The 18,394-nt window shown below is 38.6% G+C and overlaps 1 protein-coding gene across 1 annotated transcript in view; it reads left to right on the top strand.

The window, feature by feature from the left end:
- LOC137814766 (disease resistance protein RML1B) overlaps positions 1-18,394 on the top strand; it is a 34,834-nt gene continuing 16,440 nt past the window's right edge. The window contains exon 1 of the mRNA XM_068617668.2: positions 1-1,018. Coding sequence (XP_068473769.2) covers positions 1-1,018 — 1,018 coding nt within the window. The remainder of the gene's footprint in view (positions 1,019-18,394) is intronic.

Below are 18,394 nucleotides of genomic sequence, written 5' to 3'. Positions count from 1 at the left end.
ATGGCATCCTCCTCACATAGAAAGAAGAAATCCAAGGAGCAATCTCAAAGCAGCCAAGGTATCCAGGAAAACTGGTTTGCTGGAGATTCAGAGGCAATGACAAGGTTCATACATGAGACTGGCAGGAAGCAAATCAATGTACCCAAGTTGCTTGAGTTCTCATGGCTGAGAGAGGAGAATTTGATAGAAGCCAAAGACTTGCTCAAACATCAAAAGCTGAAAGGATTTCTGGAGATGAATGGAAATGTTTATCCAGATCTTGTGAAGGTGTTTTACTGCAACCTTGAACAAGATGGTAAAAATCTGGTTTCTCATGTGACAGGAGTGAAGCTGAAGATCACTAGGGAAATCTGGAGCAGTATGGGTGGAATCAAATATTCAGGACTGAAAGTGAGTAAAGGAAACACTGCTGGAATTCAAGGGTTCAACAAATTGCAATTCTATAGAAGCTGTGTGAGGAATCCTACTGAACCAGTAGCTAGGTATCACGCAGGTAGCCTAACTCTAATTCCTAGACTCTTAGCTCATATAATTGCTTGGCAGCTTACCCCTAGAGGAAGTAATCATGCTGTACTTCATGAGGAAGATTTGATACTGTTGTATTGCATCATGAACCAACTTAAGGTAAATTGGGTAAGTACTATGGTTGAACATATGCTGAAATCTGCAAGACTACCTGATTATCGTCTTCCCTATGCAATATTTGTGTCAAAACTAATTGATCACTTTAAAGTGGACACTACCAATGAAAGGAATGACTCTATTAAGGCTGCAAGTGAAATAGATAACTCCACACTCATGAAAATGGGATTCTATAAGGATGAAGATGGCTGGGTTTTTAGAAGAAATGTTGGACAGAGGGCTGAGCAAGAAGCTGCTCCTCAAGGAAATGAAGAAGAAGAAAATGTTGATGGTGTGCAACACATGGACGAATCACCAGTACATTCTGTTGAACATGAAGATGTTGCTGCCACGAGTCAGAATGCAATAGTTGCATATGAGGCACCTGAGTACAGAGGTGAACCTCTGTCTATGTTTGAAAGACAGGTGCTAAGCAGGCTGGACATACTCACAGATGAGCAGAAGGCACACTATGAGATGACTTACGCCAGGTTTCAACACTTGGATGATCAACTTGAAGGAGTTCAAGTGCAGCTAGCTGAGCTCTATTACAACAACAAGTGATCCTATTTCTAAGTCTTTATCTTTTATATGTTGTTGAACAATTTGGGATTAATCTGTATTGTTTTTTTTTTCTGCACTGGTTTTTAGTTGTTTTGTGGTTTGTAATGAACCTCTATGTTGGTTTTATTTGAACTGTTATGTATGGCTATTATTTTTATTTGGTATTTTGTGCTCCCATTCTGTTTGATAAATCCAAAGGGGGAGAAGAATAGCCTGGTACAGAATAGCCTAAGAATAGCCTGGTACAGGTTCTGCAGATGATATTCACAGTGGCTGCTGATATGATTCAGATGTTAAATCTGCAGGTATATCATTTCTAAATCTGTTTGTTCTGCTTTAACACCTGTTTTCTTTGTATATAGTTCTGTACAGATTTGGTCATGATCTTTCTTCAAAGCTGTGCAAAGCAAAGGGAATTTGTCTCCATCAAACAGGGGGAGATTGTTGAAGCTGGAGGAAGCTTCTTCCCTACCAAGGCTTGATGTGTGTTTGATGAAGAAAATGGCTTGAGTGCTTTGAAGATTGTAATAGGTTTTTAGATTCATTTGTAATTAGGCTTGTAAGTGTGTATGATTGCCTTTTGCTGTATAACCTATCCTAGATGCCTAACCAAGTCTAGATCAAGCACATGATGTGGTTAAATGGTTTTTGAAAAGCTTTTTAAAATGATTTTAAAAGTTTTAAATCAGTACACAAATAAATCTGTTTTAAGGAGAAAGAATTTGTTTATTTCTTCTCTGTTAAAAGGCCTTTCTAAATTTCTGTAAGGGCACCAAGGGAAAGGTTAGTTCGTTATTTCAGTTAAGCTGAGCTGGCCTGTTTGTCATACTTTAATCTGTTTTATTGTGAAAGAACAGGTTTATTCTTTGGTCTGCTGAAAGGTTTTTCACAAGTTAGTTAGGGCACCAAAGGTGCAACTCAGACAGTTATTTCAGTTAGCTGAGTTGGCGGTTTTCACAAAATAAATCTGTTAAATTCAAAAATGAATTTGTTGTTTTCATAACTGCTTTTCAACTGTTTTTTGAAAAGAAGTTAGAAACTGTTTTCTATATAAAGAAAAGTCTATCTCACATGAATAAGGGCTGAGGAATTACGCTTTTGACAGAGATCAAACAATTTCCATGTGAGAAGAAGGATTGAAAGATTTTTTGAAAGGTTTTCCAAAGAGATTTGCAAGTGTGCTTTGTTCTAGGAAACCTTTGATCTTGGTGAAGGTGCTGGTGCAGTTCTGCTGCAAATTGAACTACTGGTTTTGAGTTCTTGCATCTTCTTTTCAGGTGTAATCTTTCCTTTATTCTGTTTTGTAAAGGTGTAAGTGTTAGTCATTCCTTGATAGGGTTTCTTGGAGTGCAAGGTGTGCTGAAATAGGGTTTTTCAGCATTGTGTGTGTTGTTCTTGTAGTGTTCAAGAACTGCTGTGTTTGTAAGTGATTGGTATTGTTTTTAGTGAATTCCACCTTGGGGTAAGGTGAGACTGGATGTAGCTCTGTATGAGTGAACTAGTATAAAAACTTGTGTGCCTTGTCTTCTCATCCCTGCACTCATTTCTGGTTTTTGCTTAATTCTGTCAAGAACTAAATCTGTTCTTTTGAAATTGAATCTGTTAATTCTGGGTTTAAGTGAAAATTGTTCTTCCTGATTTGTTAAAGTTCTCTGATCATAAACAAGGCTGCTGTATATAATGGTTTAAGTGATTTGTGAACAAACTGTCCATTCATTAAAACCTGAGAAAGGATCATTCCTCTTAAAACCTTGTGTTGAGTAATTTTGTTTGATTTCTAAGCATAGCTGTATCCTTCATCCTCACAATATTAAGCTGACCTGGTTCTGTTATAATTCTCTGTTGATCACAAATTTTACATTGAACAAAATTCAAATTGTGCCAAGACTGCTCTGAAGAATCAATCTGTTTCATGTAAAAACAATTTGTTCTTTTTGCCTCTGGAATACTGAAAAATTGTGTGTTCTTGCGAAAATTTTATAAGCTCAATTCACCCCTCCCCTCTTGAACTTAGACACTAATAGACCCAACAGATATTTCTATGGATTTTATCTTAGGACTTCCCAAGATATCGAAGGGTAAGGATTCTATCTTTGTGGTAGTGGACCGTTTTTCTAAAATGGCTCATTTTATTCCATGTCACAAAGTGGATGATGCATGCCATATTGCAAATCTCTTCTTTAAGGAAGTTGTTCGTTTACATGGACTTCCTAGAAGTATAGTATCCGATAGTGATTCCAAGTTCTTAAGTCACTTTTGGAGGACCTTATGGGGGAAACTTGGCACAAAACTTCTTTTTTCTACTACTTGCCACCCTCAAACTGATGGTCAAACTGAAGTGGTTAATAGAACTTTGGGTCAATTATTGAGATGCTTTACTTCCGGGAATCCAAGGGTTTGGGAGGATTTACTACCTCATGTTGAGTTTGCTTATAATAGGGTAGTAAATTCCACCACTCACCATTCTCCTTTTGAGGTTGTTTATGGGTTTAATCCCCTCACACCTCTAGATCTTCTTCCTGTTCCTATACTTGATGAGGTTCTATGCAAGGACGGTTTTGAAAAGGCTTCTTTTATTAAAGACTTGCATACCCACATCAAGTTACAAATTGAGAAGAAAGTTGGTAAGTATGCTGAAACTGCCAACCAAAGGAGAAAGGCATTAATCTTTGAGCCCGAAGATTGGGTTTGGCTTCATTTGAGAAAGGATAGATTTCCATCTCTAAGCAAGTCCAAACTTATGCCTCGTGGTGATGGCCCTTTCCAAGTCATCAAGAGGATTAATGATACTTATCTTGGTAGTAATTCTTTCAATGTTACTGATCTAACTTCTTTTGATGCAGGTTTTCCAAATTCGTGGACGAATTCTCTCCAAACCGGGGAGTATGATGGAAACCAAGTAGAGGACACCCAAGCCCATGACGCCCAAGCCCAAGAAGGGGCCCAAGCCCAAAGAATCACTAGGAGCATGGCAAGAGCTTTGGGACAAGAGTATCAAAAGATGACTTTTCTTATTTCTATTGTATAGAGTAGGGGTGCGGATATTAAATAAATAGGTGTGAATGTATTAGAGAGAGTCACATTGTCCATGTGACTTAGTAGGGGGGTGTAGGTGTCATATAGGAGGTGCCAAAACTAGGAAGGAAGTCACACCTTCCTCATGCTCTAGTTGGCGCCATTTTAGTGTCATTTAGGAGCGAATTTGCATTTGATTTAGCTTCTCATTTAAGCATCTCTTAGGCTATAAATAAGGTGCTTGCCTTTGTAAATTTCAGAATTGGAAATTAGATGTAGAGAAACTATACTCAAGTTTAGGGAGAAATTGTGAGTTTTTGTTGTCTCCTTCTTCCTCTGCCTTATCTTGTGTGCCAATGGAGAGCTTCAAGTGGCGACAACCTTTCACTTATCTTGGAACAAGACTCCAAGTGGCGTGATGCAGTTCCAAATTCTCAAATCCAGCAAGCTTCGTCCAATAAGTGTTCATTCTTTCATCTTTTGCAATTTCAATTGGTAGTTAGGTTTGTTTTAGTGTTCTTCATCCTTTTCACCGTTTGGTTTTGTTTTTCTTAGCTTGTTCTTCAATTTCTGTTTGGTTCTTGTGTTTATGTTTTCAATTGCGCTTTTATCTTGTTCCATGGAAGTGTACAAGGAAATAACACTCTTATTGAGTTTGGATCATCATTTTGGAAGGCTATGACTCCATTGATGACTCCTTAAGCTTCCTTGATTCCATTTCTGTTTTCAGCTTGTTGTCTTGTGGTTTTAATTTCGTTTCCTTTGTTTTAAGCACTCCTTGATCCTTAAATTGTTGTTAATTTTCTCATATAATGTTGTATTCAAAAGTTTTAAAGTGTCTATGTTCAATTCAACTCATATCATGTGACTTCCTGGGTGCCAACTCATGCGCCCCAACCTCTAGTCACTCACCTTGAGAGTGTATCTACCTTTCTCTCGTACCATGCACGTGGTTCTCCCCTGGGTGTGGCCTCCTCATGGGTCGTATCTGTCCCAGGGTTTCCCAGCGGTGGCGTGGGTACTTCACGAGTCAGGTTACCCCCTACTGGTACTAGAACTTATGGCTTTGAAGCCACCTTTCTCTTCTCTTCATTGTTGTTCTAAGCCTCCGGGGCCCGAGACTTCCTCACGGTATTACCCCCCTCCATGGTCTTTCCTGCCCATGGGTATCGGGGGGTAACACCGTCGATGTATTAACTTGACTATTTCTTAATTTGGTGACGCCTTAACCTGGCGATGCCTTAGCCTGGCGATGCCTAAGCCTGGCGACACCTTTCTTGGGCGACGCCTGATGTGATTCCAATAGCCACATAGAACAAGATTCTTGACACTTTGAGGAATCACCTTGAGCTGGAAAATGTAGAGGCACTTTCTTAGAAGTTGGATCATAGTTCTAAGATCAAGAACTCACCAAAACAAGTACCAAATCCCAAACTCATTTGGATGAACCAAATATTGTCAAATTGAATCAACAAAGGAGAAGGAAAAGAACAAACCGAACAGAATTGAACTTCAAAACAAAAGAACCGAACAGAATTTAAAAACTAAACAGAAAATAGGTGCTGGAAAATTAAAGGAACCGAAACAAAAACAACTCAAAACTCAAGGCAATAAGAACAAATTGAAGAAGAAGAAAGGAAGGAGAAGAGAATGCTCATGAAGATGGAGGAATGGTTGGATGATCACGCCACTAGAAGAATGGATGCTCCTAGATGAGTGTGGAAGCCGCCACTTGAGGAAACCATGGTCCTTCAAGATAAGACTAGAGAAGAAGCTCAAAGCTCTCCAAATGCTCACTCCAATTTTGAGTATAGTTTCTTTAGATAAAATTCAAATCTGAATTTTACAAAGGAAGCACCTCTATTTATAGCCTAAGGTGCTGAAAAATAGGTGGGAAATTTCAAATAAACTCATTTGAAATTCCCACCAAAAACAAGTCACATGGGAGGTGTGACCTTTTTCTACTATGATACCTCCCAAAAACTACACCTACACCTATCTACTAATACACCCCCCTAAAGGTCCTATTTAAAACCTAAAAGATGCTATAACAAAAGAGGTTTCTAAGGTTTCCCTCTAAGCACCTTCAACTAAAGACACTACAAAAAGAGAAAATAAATGTCCTCTTGCTCCCAAGGCTTTGAACATGCTTCTTGTAATCCTTTGAGGTGGACTTTGACCTCCATGGGCATCCTCCATTTGTGCCTCCACCTCTTCTTGAGCTTGATGAGTGACCTCCATGTTCTCTTGGGCTTGATCTCCATCATACTCCCCGAGTTGGAGAGAATTCGACCACGAATTCTGGAGACCTACAGAAAAAGGAGTTAGATCGCTGACATTAAAAGTATGACTACCTAAGAATGTATCAGGCATATCTAACTCATAAGCATTGTCATTAATCCTCTTGAGGACTTGGAAAGGTCCATCCCCTCGAGGCATTAGTTTGGACTTCCTTTGAGTAGAAAAACGATCCTTCCTCAAGTGAAGCCAAACCCAATCGCCCTCATCAAACAACAATGCTTTTCTCCTCTTATTGGCAAGTTCAGCATACTTGCCAACCTTCTTCTCAATTCTCTTCTTGATGTCTTTATGCAAAGTTTTCACAAAAGAAGCCTTTTCATCCCCATCTTTGCACAAGACATCGTCAAGAAGGGGAATAGGAAGAAGATCAAGAGGTGTTAGGGGATTAAACCCATAGACCACCTCAAAAGGAGAATGGGAGGTGGTAGAATTTACTACTCGGTTATATGCAAACTCAACATGGGGTAGTAAATTCTCCCACACTCTAGGATTCCCCGAAATAAAGCATCTCAATAGTTGTCCCAAAGTTCTATTTACCACCTCGGTTTGACCATCGGTTTGTGGGTGGCAAGTGGTAGAAAATAAAAGCTTAGTTCCAAGCTTGCCCCACAAGGTCTTCCAAAAGTGACTCAAGAACTTAGGATCTCTATCGGACACTATAGACCTAGGAATCCCATGCAAGCGAACCACTTCTTGGAAGAAGAGGTTTGCAATGTGGCATGCATCATCCACTTTGTGGCAAGGAATAAAGTGAGCCATTTTTGAAAAACGATCCACTACCACAAAAATGGAGTCCTTTCCCTTTGATGTCTTGGGTAAGCCTAAGATGAAATCCATAGATATATCTACCCAAGGCATTGAAGGGATAGGAAGAGGAGTATAAAGACCATGGGGATGCATTTTAGATTTAGCTTTGCGGCAAGCTATGCATTTATCACACAAACTATGAACATGTTTATGCATATGAGGCCAAAAGAAATGTTCATGCAACACATCCAAAGTTTTAGCAACCCCAAAATGTCCCATTAAGCCCCCCTCATGAGCTTCTCTAACAAGAGATAATCTAATAGAGCATTGGGGAACACAAAGACGTTTTCCTTTAAAAAGAAAGCCATCTTGAATAAAAAAATCTTTGTGTCCTCCCTTAAGACACTCTTGATAGAGGAGAGAAAAATCAAGGTCATCATGATAAAGTTCCTTAATGTGATCAAAACCAAGATATTGAGAGGTTAAAAGATTTAGCAAGGTGTATCTTCTAGAAAGAGCATCCGCCACAATATTTATTTTGCCTTGCTTGTGTTTGATCACATAAGGAAATTGCTCAATGAATTCCACCCACTTAGCATGCCTCTTGTTAAGTTTGTTTTGGCTTTTCAAATATTTAAGAGATTCATGATCACTATGTATCACAAACTCTTTGGGAAAAAGACAGTGTTGCCAAGTAAACAAAGCCCTAACAAGTGCATATAATTCCTTATCATAGGTGGAATAGTTGAGATGACTTCCCTTCAATTTCTCACTAAAATAGGCTATGGGGTGGCCCTCTTGAAGGAGAACAGCCCCAATACCTATGCTTGAAGCATCACACTCAATCTCAAATGTCTTAGTGAAATTAGGAAGGGCCAAGATGGGAGCATTAGTCAATTTTTCTTTCAAAGTATCAAAAGCATTTTGTTGTGCTTCTCCCCAATGAAAGACCACATCCTTTTTCACTATGTCATTGAGTGGTGCGGCAATGGTACCAAAGTTTGGGACAAATCTTCTATAGAAAGAAGCAAGCCCATGAAAACTTCGGACCTCATTCAAAGATTTCGGTGTAGGCCACTTTTGAATGGCCACCACCTTGGTTTTGTCCACATGGACCCCTTTACAACTCACAACAAACCCTAGGAATTCTATATGATCAAGAGCAAACATACATTTAGCAAGGTTAGCATACAAATGTTCCTTCCTAAGGGTTTCCAAAACTTGCCTAACATGCAACCTATGGTCATTCAAAGATAAGCTATAAATGAGAATGTCATCAAAGTAAACCACAACAAACTTACCAATGAAAGGTCTAAGAACATGATGCATGAGGCGCATGAAGGTACTTGGTGCATTAGTTAAACCAAAAGGCATAACTAACCACTCATATAAACCAAAGTTGGTCTTAAAAGCCGTCTTCCATTCATCACCCGGTTTGATACGGATTTGATTGTAGCCGCTTTTAAGATCAATCTTTGAAAAGATTTTTGAACCATGTAATTCATCCAACAAATCATCTAATCTAGGTATGGGATGCCTATACTTAATGGTTATGTTATTTATGGCCCTACAATCCGAACACATTCGCCATGTGCCATCCTTTTTTGGCACTAAGATGATAGGCATAGCACAAGGACTCATGCTATCTTGCACCCACCCTTTTTCAATCAAAGCCTCAACTTGTTGGCGAATTTCCTTGGTTTCACTTGGATTGGTCCTATATGCGGGACGATTTGGTAAAGAAGAGCCCGGTATCAAATCAATTTGGTGCTCAATCCCTCTCAAAGGTGGAAGGCCATTTGGAGGATCTTGAAACACATCTTTGAACTCTTCTACCAAATTTTCCAAGCAATGAGGACTATCAACAAGTGTTTCTATGCTAAGAGTTCTAGGGATGGCTAAAAAAAGAGGATGATGAGCCACTATTTCCCTTTCAATGTCACGCCTAGACACAAGGAGTGTAGGCTTAGAACTCTTATCTTTTTTATCTTTTTTATCTTTTTCACTCTCCCTCTTTTTCTTCATGATAACTTGGTCCTCATGGACTTCTCTTGGAGAGAGAGATTTTAAAGTAACCTTGTGACCATGGAATTCAAAAGATAATTTGTTGGTAAAGCCATCATGTAAAACTTTTCTATCAAATTGCCAAGGCCTTCCCAAAAGAACATGAGTGGCTTCCATGGGCACAACATCACATAATACCTCATCTTTGTATTTTCCAATGGAGAAATGGATGAGGACTTGTTTATTAACAATTATTTCTCCTACTTCACTAAGCCATTGTAATTTGTAGGGCTTTGTATGAGAGATAGTAGGCAATCCAAGCTTATCTACTACTCTTGTACTAGCCACATTTGCACAACTACCCCCATCCACTATCAAGGAACAAATGTTGTTTTGAATAAGACATCTTGTATGGAAAATATTTTCCCTTTGACTTTCATCAAAAGGTTGTGAAACTTGTCCAAGAAGTCTTCTCACAACTAACAAGTCCCCTTCAAGTGGACATTCACTCTCTTCCTCACTAGATGCATGAGAATGCAATGAATGCTTTGAAGAATCCGAATCATGCTCACTAACTACAATGCCCTCATGCATGTACATACTTCGTTTTGAAGGACAATTTGCAGCAATATGACCATAACCCATACATTTAAAGCATTTAGTGTTAGATGTTCTAGTGGGAGACTTAGGTCTAGATGTTGATGGCTTAGATTCCTTGGGTTTGAAAGAAGAATCTTTGGAAGGATGTTTTGAAAAAGAAGTTTTGTTTCTCCAAGACTTGGAGTAGTATCCATTATTGGAAGCATTTTTAAAAGAGTTTTTCTTAGCAAGTTGGGCTTCCACCTTCATTGCAAGATGAACTAAAGAGCCCAATGATGAATACTCTTGTAACTCAACAATGTCTTGGATATCCTTCCTAAGACCACTCACAAACCTAGCAACCATGGCTTCTTCACTTTCTTCTAATTCAATTTTAAGCACAAGCGTCTCAAGCTCCTTATAATATTCATCCACATTTAGCGTGCCTTGTTGAAACCGTTGGAGTCTCAACATGAGGTCTTTCCTAAAATGTGGGGGCACAAACCTAGCGCGCATATGATCCTTTAAAGAGTTCCAAGAGTCCACGGGAGGACCCTTGTGATAGATAATGTCCTTTACAATCCCATGCCACCATTTCATGGCATAATCACTAAACTCTAGGGTGGCTAGCTTGAGCTTATGCTCATCTTGGATCTCATGGATCTCAAAAATTTGTTCACACTTAGCCTCCCAATCTAAATACACATTTGGATCACTAGAACCATTAAAACAAGGTAGTTTGACCGAAGGAAGCTTGGACTTTGCATCATGGTAGAAGCCATTGCCGTAGTGAATTCTTTCCCCTTGGTGATGATGTCTTTGTCCATGGACTTGGGGTGGAGGTCTCCTTCTCCTATGCTCATCTTCACGGCCAACATCATTTGAAGAAGCTCTTGAAGATGGTCTATGAGAATGATGTCCATCATGGATAGAAGGAGATGGTCTAGTTTGTTTGACCTCCATCTTTTGCAATTTCTCTTCCAACCTTCTAATTGTTCTTTGAGCTTCATGTAATTCACCAAGAATTGAAGCTTTGGAAGGAGAATTCTGCTTGGAGGATGCATCACTTGAAGATCCAGCCATTTGTAATTAAAAAACAGCAAACACACAAAACAGCAAACAAGTTAAAAATTAGCAAAAACAGTGAGCTTTCCAATTGAAACTGCCGAAGTGAATTTAAGGCTGAAAAGATATCACTCTCAAAGAAATAATGTTCTTGCACCAATCTGATCTTGAGGCCTTGGAATCCTCAAATGAAATATGTCAAAGCAAGCACACCAATCTTAAGAGCAAACCACCACAAAACCAATGAAACAATAAAGACAAACAAGAAAAGGTATAAGCAAGGAAAGGTAATTGCAAAAGGAAAACTATGTGTAAGACAAACTCAAAGAGTAAGAATGAAAGACAATCAAGAAAATAAAGAACTCAATGAGAAAAGTAGGCACACAAAAGAATACCTAAGGAAAAGCACTAGAGTAGATGAAGAAAACAAAAAAAAATTTAGCTACTGGAAATTTTTTTTTAATGCAAACTGTGTTTGATATTCACTGATTTAACTGGAACGTTGTAGAGCGAACTGGATTATGAAATTTATACCACAGAAACTTCAAGATGTTAACTCAAAAATGGCACTGGAATCAATTAAAAACAGTAAGCCAATTGAGAGAAATAAATTTTTTAAAATCACTGCCAGATTACCGTATTTTTTTCGGCAGGAATGTACACTTTTTTTATTTTATTTATCATTTTTTGTGTACTTCATATTTTTGAATGATTCTTTTTTCTATTCTTTTCTAACACTTTCAATATCTCAAATCCAGAATTTCAGAATTTTACAGTACGTAAATCAATTGCAATAAGGAAAAACAGTAAGCACTTTTTTCAGAAACAGAGGAATCCTAATAGGAATAAAAAAACAGGATGATGAACTAGCAAAGACATAATAGAAAATGATGTATTGGAACTTGTATAGGTCTAGAATACAAGTATGAACTCAATGCTAAAAAGAAAATGCTCAAAGGATCAACATCAATTCAGAAAAAATATATGACACCAAAGCAAGAAACAATCAAAACAATAAAAGTACTACTAGAAGTAATGACATATATGGAATAACATGACTAAGACAAAACTTAACAAGATTCAAAAATTAAAAGACACAACACAAATTGTAACAAGTGGAAGGAAGCTTAAGGTAAACTCTAGGAAGGATAATGCCATTCCAAAAGAGCAACCATACTCATAAGAATTATGAGTGCCATAAACCTTTCCACAAACACTTGGAGCAAAAGAAAAACAGCAAGAATACTCAATTAAAATTCTAAAACAGAAACTTAAATTGCAAGAAAAATTAAAGAGCTCTTGAAATAAAGTGCACACAACTCAACAATTAAACAAGAATGAACCTAAGACTCATGATACCACATGATGTGATTCCAATAGCCACATAGAACAAGATTCTTGACACTTTGAGGAATCACCTTGAGCTGGAAAATGTAGAGGCACTTTCTTAGAAGTTGGATCATAGTTCTAAGATCAAGAACTCACCAAAACAAGTACCAAATCCCAAACTCATTTGGATGAACCAAATATTGTCAAATTGAATCAACAAAGGAGAAGGAAAAGAACAAACCGAACAGAATTGAACTTCAAAACAAAAGAACCGAACAGAATTTAAAAACTAAACAGAAAATAGGTGCTGGAAAATTAAAGGAACCGAAACAAAAACAACTCAAAACTCAAGGCAATAAGAACAAATTGAAGAAGAAGAAAGGAAGGAGAAGAGAATGCTCATGAAGATGGAGGAATGGTTGGATGATCACGCCACTAGAAGAATGGATGCTCCTAGATGAGTGTGGAAGCCGCCACTTGAGGAAACCATGGTCCTTCAAGATAAGACTAGAGAAGAAGCTCAAAGCTCTCCAAATGCTCACTCCAATTTTGAGTATAGTTTCTTTAGATAAAATTCAAATCTGAATTTTACAAAGGAAGCACCTCTATTTATAGCCTAAGGTGCTGAAAAATAGGTGGGAAATTTCAAATAAACTCATTTGAAATTCCCACCAAAAACAAGTCACATGGGAGGTGTGACCTTTTTCTACTATGACACCTCCCAAAAACTACACCTACACCTATCTACTAATACACCCCCCTAAAGGTCCTATTTAAAACCTAAAAGATGCTATAACAAAAGAGGTTTCTAAGGTTTCCCTCTAAGCACCTTCAACTAAAGACACTACAAAAAGAGAAAATAAATGTCCTCTTGCTCCCAAGGCTTTGAACATGCTTCTTGTAATCCTTTGAGGTGGACTTTGACCTCCATGGGCATCCTCCATTTGTGCCTCCACCTCTTCTTGAGCTTGATGAGTGGCCATAAATAACATAACCATTAAGTATAGGCATCCCATACCTAGATTAGATGATTTGTTGGATGAATTACATGGTTCAAAAATCTTTTCAAAGATTGATCTTAAAAGCGGCTACAATCAAATCCGTATCAAACCGGGTGATGAATGGAAGACGGCTTTTAAGACCAACTTTGGTTTATATGAGTGGTTAGTTATGCCTTTTGGTTTAACTAATGCACCAAGTACCTTCATGCGCCTCATGCATCATGTTCTTAGACCTTTCATTGGTAAGTTTGTTGTGGTTTACTTTGATGACATTCTCATTTATAGCTTATCTTTGAATGACCATAGGTTGCATGTTAGGCAAGTTTTGGAAACCCTTAGGAAGGAACATTTGTATGCTAACCTTGCTAAATGTATGTTTGCTCTTGATCATATAGAATTCCTAGGGTTTGTTGTGAGTTGTAAAGGGGTCCATGTGGACAAAACCAAGGTGGTGGCCATTCAAAAGTGGCCTACACCGAAATCTTTGAATGAGGTCCGAAGTTTTCATGGGCTTGCTTCTTTCTATAGAAGATTTGTCCCAAACTTTGGTACCATTGCCGCACCACTCAATGACATAGTGAAAAAGGATGTGGTCTTTCATTGGGGAGAAGCACAACAAAATGCTTTTGATACTTTGAAAGAAAAATTGACTAATGCTCCCATCTTGGCCCTTCCTAATTTCACTAAGACATTTGAGATTGAGTGTGATGCTTCAAGCATAGGTATTGGGGCTGTTCTCCTTCAAGAGGGCCACCCCATAGCCTATTTTAGTGAGAAATTGAAGGGAAGTCATCTCAACTATTCCACCTATGATAAGGAATTATATGCACTTGTTAGGGCTTTGTTTACTTGGCAACACTATCTTTTTCCCAAAGAGTTTGTGATACATAGTGATCATGAATCTCTTAAATATTTGAAAAGCCAAAACAAACTTAACAAGAGGCATGCTAAGTGGGTGGAATTCATTGAGCAATTTCCTTATGTGATCAAACACAAGCAAGGCAAAATAAATATTGTGGCGGATGCTCTTTCTAGAAGATACACCTTGCTAAATCTTTTAACCTCTCAATATCTTGGTTTTGATCACATTAAGGAACTTTATCATGATGACCTTGATTTTTCTCTCCTCTATCAAGAGTGTCTTAAGGGAGGACACAAAGATTTTTTTATTCAAGATGGCTTTCTTTTTAAAGGAAAACGTCTTTGTGTTCCCCAATGCTCTATTAGATTATCTCTTGTTAGAGAAGCTCATGAGGGGGGCTTAATGGGACATTTTGGGGTTGCTAAAACTTTGGATGTGTTGCATGAACATTTCTTTTGGCCTCATATGCATAAACATGTTCATAGTTTGTGTGATAAATGCATAGCTTGCCGCAAAGCTAAATCTAAAATGCATCCCCATGGTCTTTATACTCCTCTTCCTATCCCTTCAATGCCTTGGGTAGATATATCTATGGATTTCATCTTAGGCTTACCCAAGACATCAAAGGGAAAGGACTCCATTTTTGTGGTAGTGGATCGTTTTTCAAAAATGGCTCACTTTATTCCTTGCCACAAAGTGGATGATGCATGCCACATTGCAAACCTCTTCTTCCAAGAAGTGGTTCGCTTGCATGGGATTCCTAGGTCTATAGTGTCCGATAGAGATCCTAAGTTCTTGAGTCACTTTTGGAAGACCTTGTGGGGCAAGCTTGGAACTAAGCTTTTATTTTCTACCACTTGCCACCCACAAACCGATGGTCAAACCGAGGTGGTAAATAGAACTTTGGGACAACTATTGAGATGCTTTATTTCGGGGAATCCTAGAGTGTGGGAGAATTTACTACCCCATGTTGAGTTTGCATATAACCGAGTAGTAAATTCTACCACCTCCCATTCTCCTTTTGAGGTGGTCTATGGGTTTAATCCCCTAACACCTCTTGATCTTCTTCCTATTCCCCTTCTTGACGATGTCTTGTGCAAAGATGGGGATGAAAAGGCTTCTTTTGTGAAAACTTTGCATAAAGACATCAAGAAGAGAATTGAGAAGAAGGTTGGCAAGTATGCTGAACTTGCCAATAAGAGGAGAAAAGCATTGTTGTTTGATGAGGGCGATTGGGTTTGGCTTCACTTGAGGAAGGATCGTTTTTCTACTCAAAGGAAGTCCAAACTAATGCCTCGAGGGGATGGACCTTTCCAAGTCCTCAAGAGGATTAATGACAATGCTTATGAGTTAGATATGCCTGATACATTCTTAGGTAGTCATACTTTTAATGTCAGCGATCTAACTCCTTTTTCTGTAGGTCTCCAGAATTCGTGGTCGAATTCTCTCCAACTCGGGGAGTATGATGGAGATCAAGCCCAAGAGAACATGGAGGCCACTCATCAAGCTCAAGAAGAGGTGGAGGCACAAATGGAGGATGCCCATGGAGGTCAAAGTCCACCTCAAAGGATTACAAGAAGCATGTTCAAAGCCTTGGGAGCAAGAGGACATTTATTTTCTCTTTTTGTAGTGTCTTTAGTTGAAGGTGCTTAGAGGGAAACCTTAGAAACCTCTTTTGTTATAGCATCTTTTAGGTTTTAAATAGGACCTTTAGGGGGGTGTATTAGTAGATAGGTGTAGGTGTAGTTTTTGGGAGGTGTCATAGTAGAAAAAGGTCACACCTCCCATGTGACTTGTTTTTGGTGGGAATTTCAAATGAGTTTATTTGAAATTTCCCACCTATTTTTCAGCACCTTAGGCTATAAATAGAGGTGCTTCCTTTGTAAAATTCAGATTTGAATTTTATCTAAAGAAACTATACTCAAAATTGGAGTGAGCATTTGGAGAGCTTTGAGCTTCTTCTCTAGTCTTATCTTGAAGGACCATGGTTTCCTCAAGTGGCGGCTTCCACACTCATCTAGGAGCATCCATTCTTCTAGTGGCGTGATCATCCAACCATTCCTCCATCTTCATGAGCATTCTCTTCTCCTTCCTTTCTTCTTCTTCAATTTGTTCTTATTGCCTTGAGTTTTGAGTTGTTTTTGTTTCGGTTCCTTTAATTTTCCAGCACCTATTTTCTGTTTAGTTTTTAAATTCTGTTCGGTTCTTTTGTTTTGAAGTTCAATTCTGTTCGGTTTGTTCTTTTCCTTCTCCTTTGTTGATTCAATTTGACAATATTTGGTTCATCCAAATGAGTTTGGGATTTGGTACTTGTTTTGGTGAGTTCTTGATCTTAGAACTATGATCCAACTTCTAAGAAAGTGCCTCTACATTTTCCAGCTCAAGGTGATTCCTCAAAGTGTCAAGAATCTTGTTCTATGTGGCTATTGGAATCACATCAACGCCTTTGCGAGGCGACACCTTTCTGGGGCGACGCCTTTGCGAGGCGACACCTTTCTGGGGCGACGCCTTTCTTAGGCGATGCCCCAAGCGGTCAACTTGTTGGCCTTCCTTCCCTTCTTTGGGGCCCTCGAGCGGTCCCACCATGTGTTGACTTTGACTTTGACTTTTGGTCAACGCCCCGGGACGGTACATCAATGATGGATGAGTTGAACTATTTTCTAGGCTTGCAGGTCAAACAACTCAAGGATGGCATTTTCTTGAATCAAGCTAAGTACTGCAAGGATATGCTGAAGAAATTTGAAATGGACAAGTGCAAACTAATCAGCACACCCTTCTCAACTAGTTGTCACTTGGATCATGATGAAGCTAGAATTGTTGTTGATGAAACCAAATACATAGGACTCATAGGATCACTACTGTATCTCACTGCCAGCAGACCTGACATAATGTTTGCAGTGTGCATGTGTGCTCGATTTCAATCTGCTCCTAAAGAATCACACTACAATGCTGCCAAAAGGATTTTGAAGTATTTGCAAGGAACTAAAGAAGTTGGCTTGTGGTATCCAGGTAACATTTCATTAAGCTTGACTGGATATTCTGATTCAGACTTTGCAGGTTGCAAAATTGACAGGAAGAGCACCAGTGGAACTTGTCACTTGCTTGGATCAAGCTTGATCTCATGGCAATGCAAAAAACAGGCTTGTGTTGCTCTCTCCACTACTTAAGCAGAGTACATTGCAGCAGGGAGTTGTTGTGCTCAAACTATATGGCTAAGACAACAATTGAATGATTTTGGTATCTTACTCAACCATATACCTCTGTTGTGTGACAATACAAGTGCAATCAACTTAACCAAAAATCCTGTCATGCATTCAAGAACCAAACACATTGAAATTAGGCATTATTTCCTAAGAGAACACATTTCAAATGGAACATGTGAGATTAAGTTCATTGGTACTGATTTACAACTTGCTGATTTGTTCACAAAACCATTGGCTAAAGATAGGTTTAATTTTCTGCTAAATGAATTGGGTATTATAAATGTCAATTGTGCCTAGTAGTGAAAAATTAAATATGTTTATTCGTAATTGAATGTGTTTATTTTTGGTACTGATATGCATTGATGACTAGGAAAGAGAAATTATGATCTTTGACTGCTTGACTGACATAGTGGGCATTAACCTCTGTACCTTTGACGGTTTTGGTCATGATTATGTAACCGATTTGATGGTTTGGGTGCTCAATGAAGGTATGAGTTGTGTGCATCGTGACCCTAAATATTTGCTGCATATTTTCAAAGATTCTCTGCACAATTTCAGAGCATAAAATCTTCATGCATATCCATTCATAACTGCCATATCAACCTATTCATTTCTCAATATAAATCTGTGTGAAAATCTGCTACCCACATTGGCTACCTATTTTCGGTTCTCACCATTTGAAACAAGAGAAAATTCTGGTTCAACCATGGCTTCTTCTTCAAGACAGAAACAGAAACATAAGGGCAAACAAAGCACCTTTCAAGGTGTGCTAGAAGGTTGGTTCGCTGGAAATGAAGAAGGTATCAATGCCTACATCCATGAGACAAGCAGAAAGCAGATTAATATACCCAAGGTGCTGGATTTCAACTGGCTGAAATAAAAAAAATTGGCAGAAACAAGGGTTGTATTGAAGCACCAAGAGCTGAAAAAGCTGCTGGAATTAACGGGTAATGTATATTCTGATTTAGTCTAGGTGTTTTACACTAATCTAACCTTGGATGGAAAGAACATTGTCTCTTATGTGAAAGGGATCAAAATGAAGATCACAAGTGATGTTTGGAATTTTGTGGCTGGAATCAAGTATGCTGGATTGAAAGTAGGAA

Source organism: Phaseolus vulgaris, chromosome 10 (genome assembly GCF_051622355.1).
Source record: "Phaseolus vulgaris cultivar YP4 chromosome 10, ASM5162235v1, whole genome shotgun sequence".
Taxonomy (NCBI): domain Eukaryota; kingdom Viridiplantae; phylum Streptophyta; class Magnoliopsida; order Fabales; family Fabaceae; genus Phaseolus; species Phaseolus vulgaris.
The sequence above is the reverse complement of the archived record's forward strand: the minus strand, read 5'-3'. Positions and strand labels throughout refer to the sequence as shown.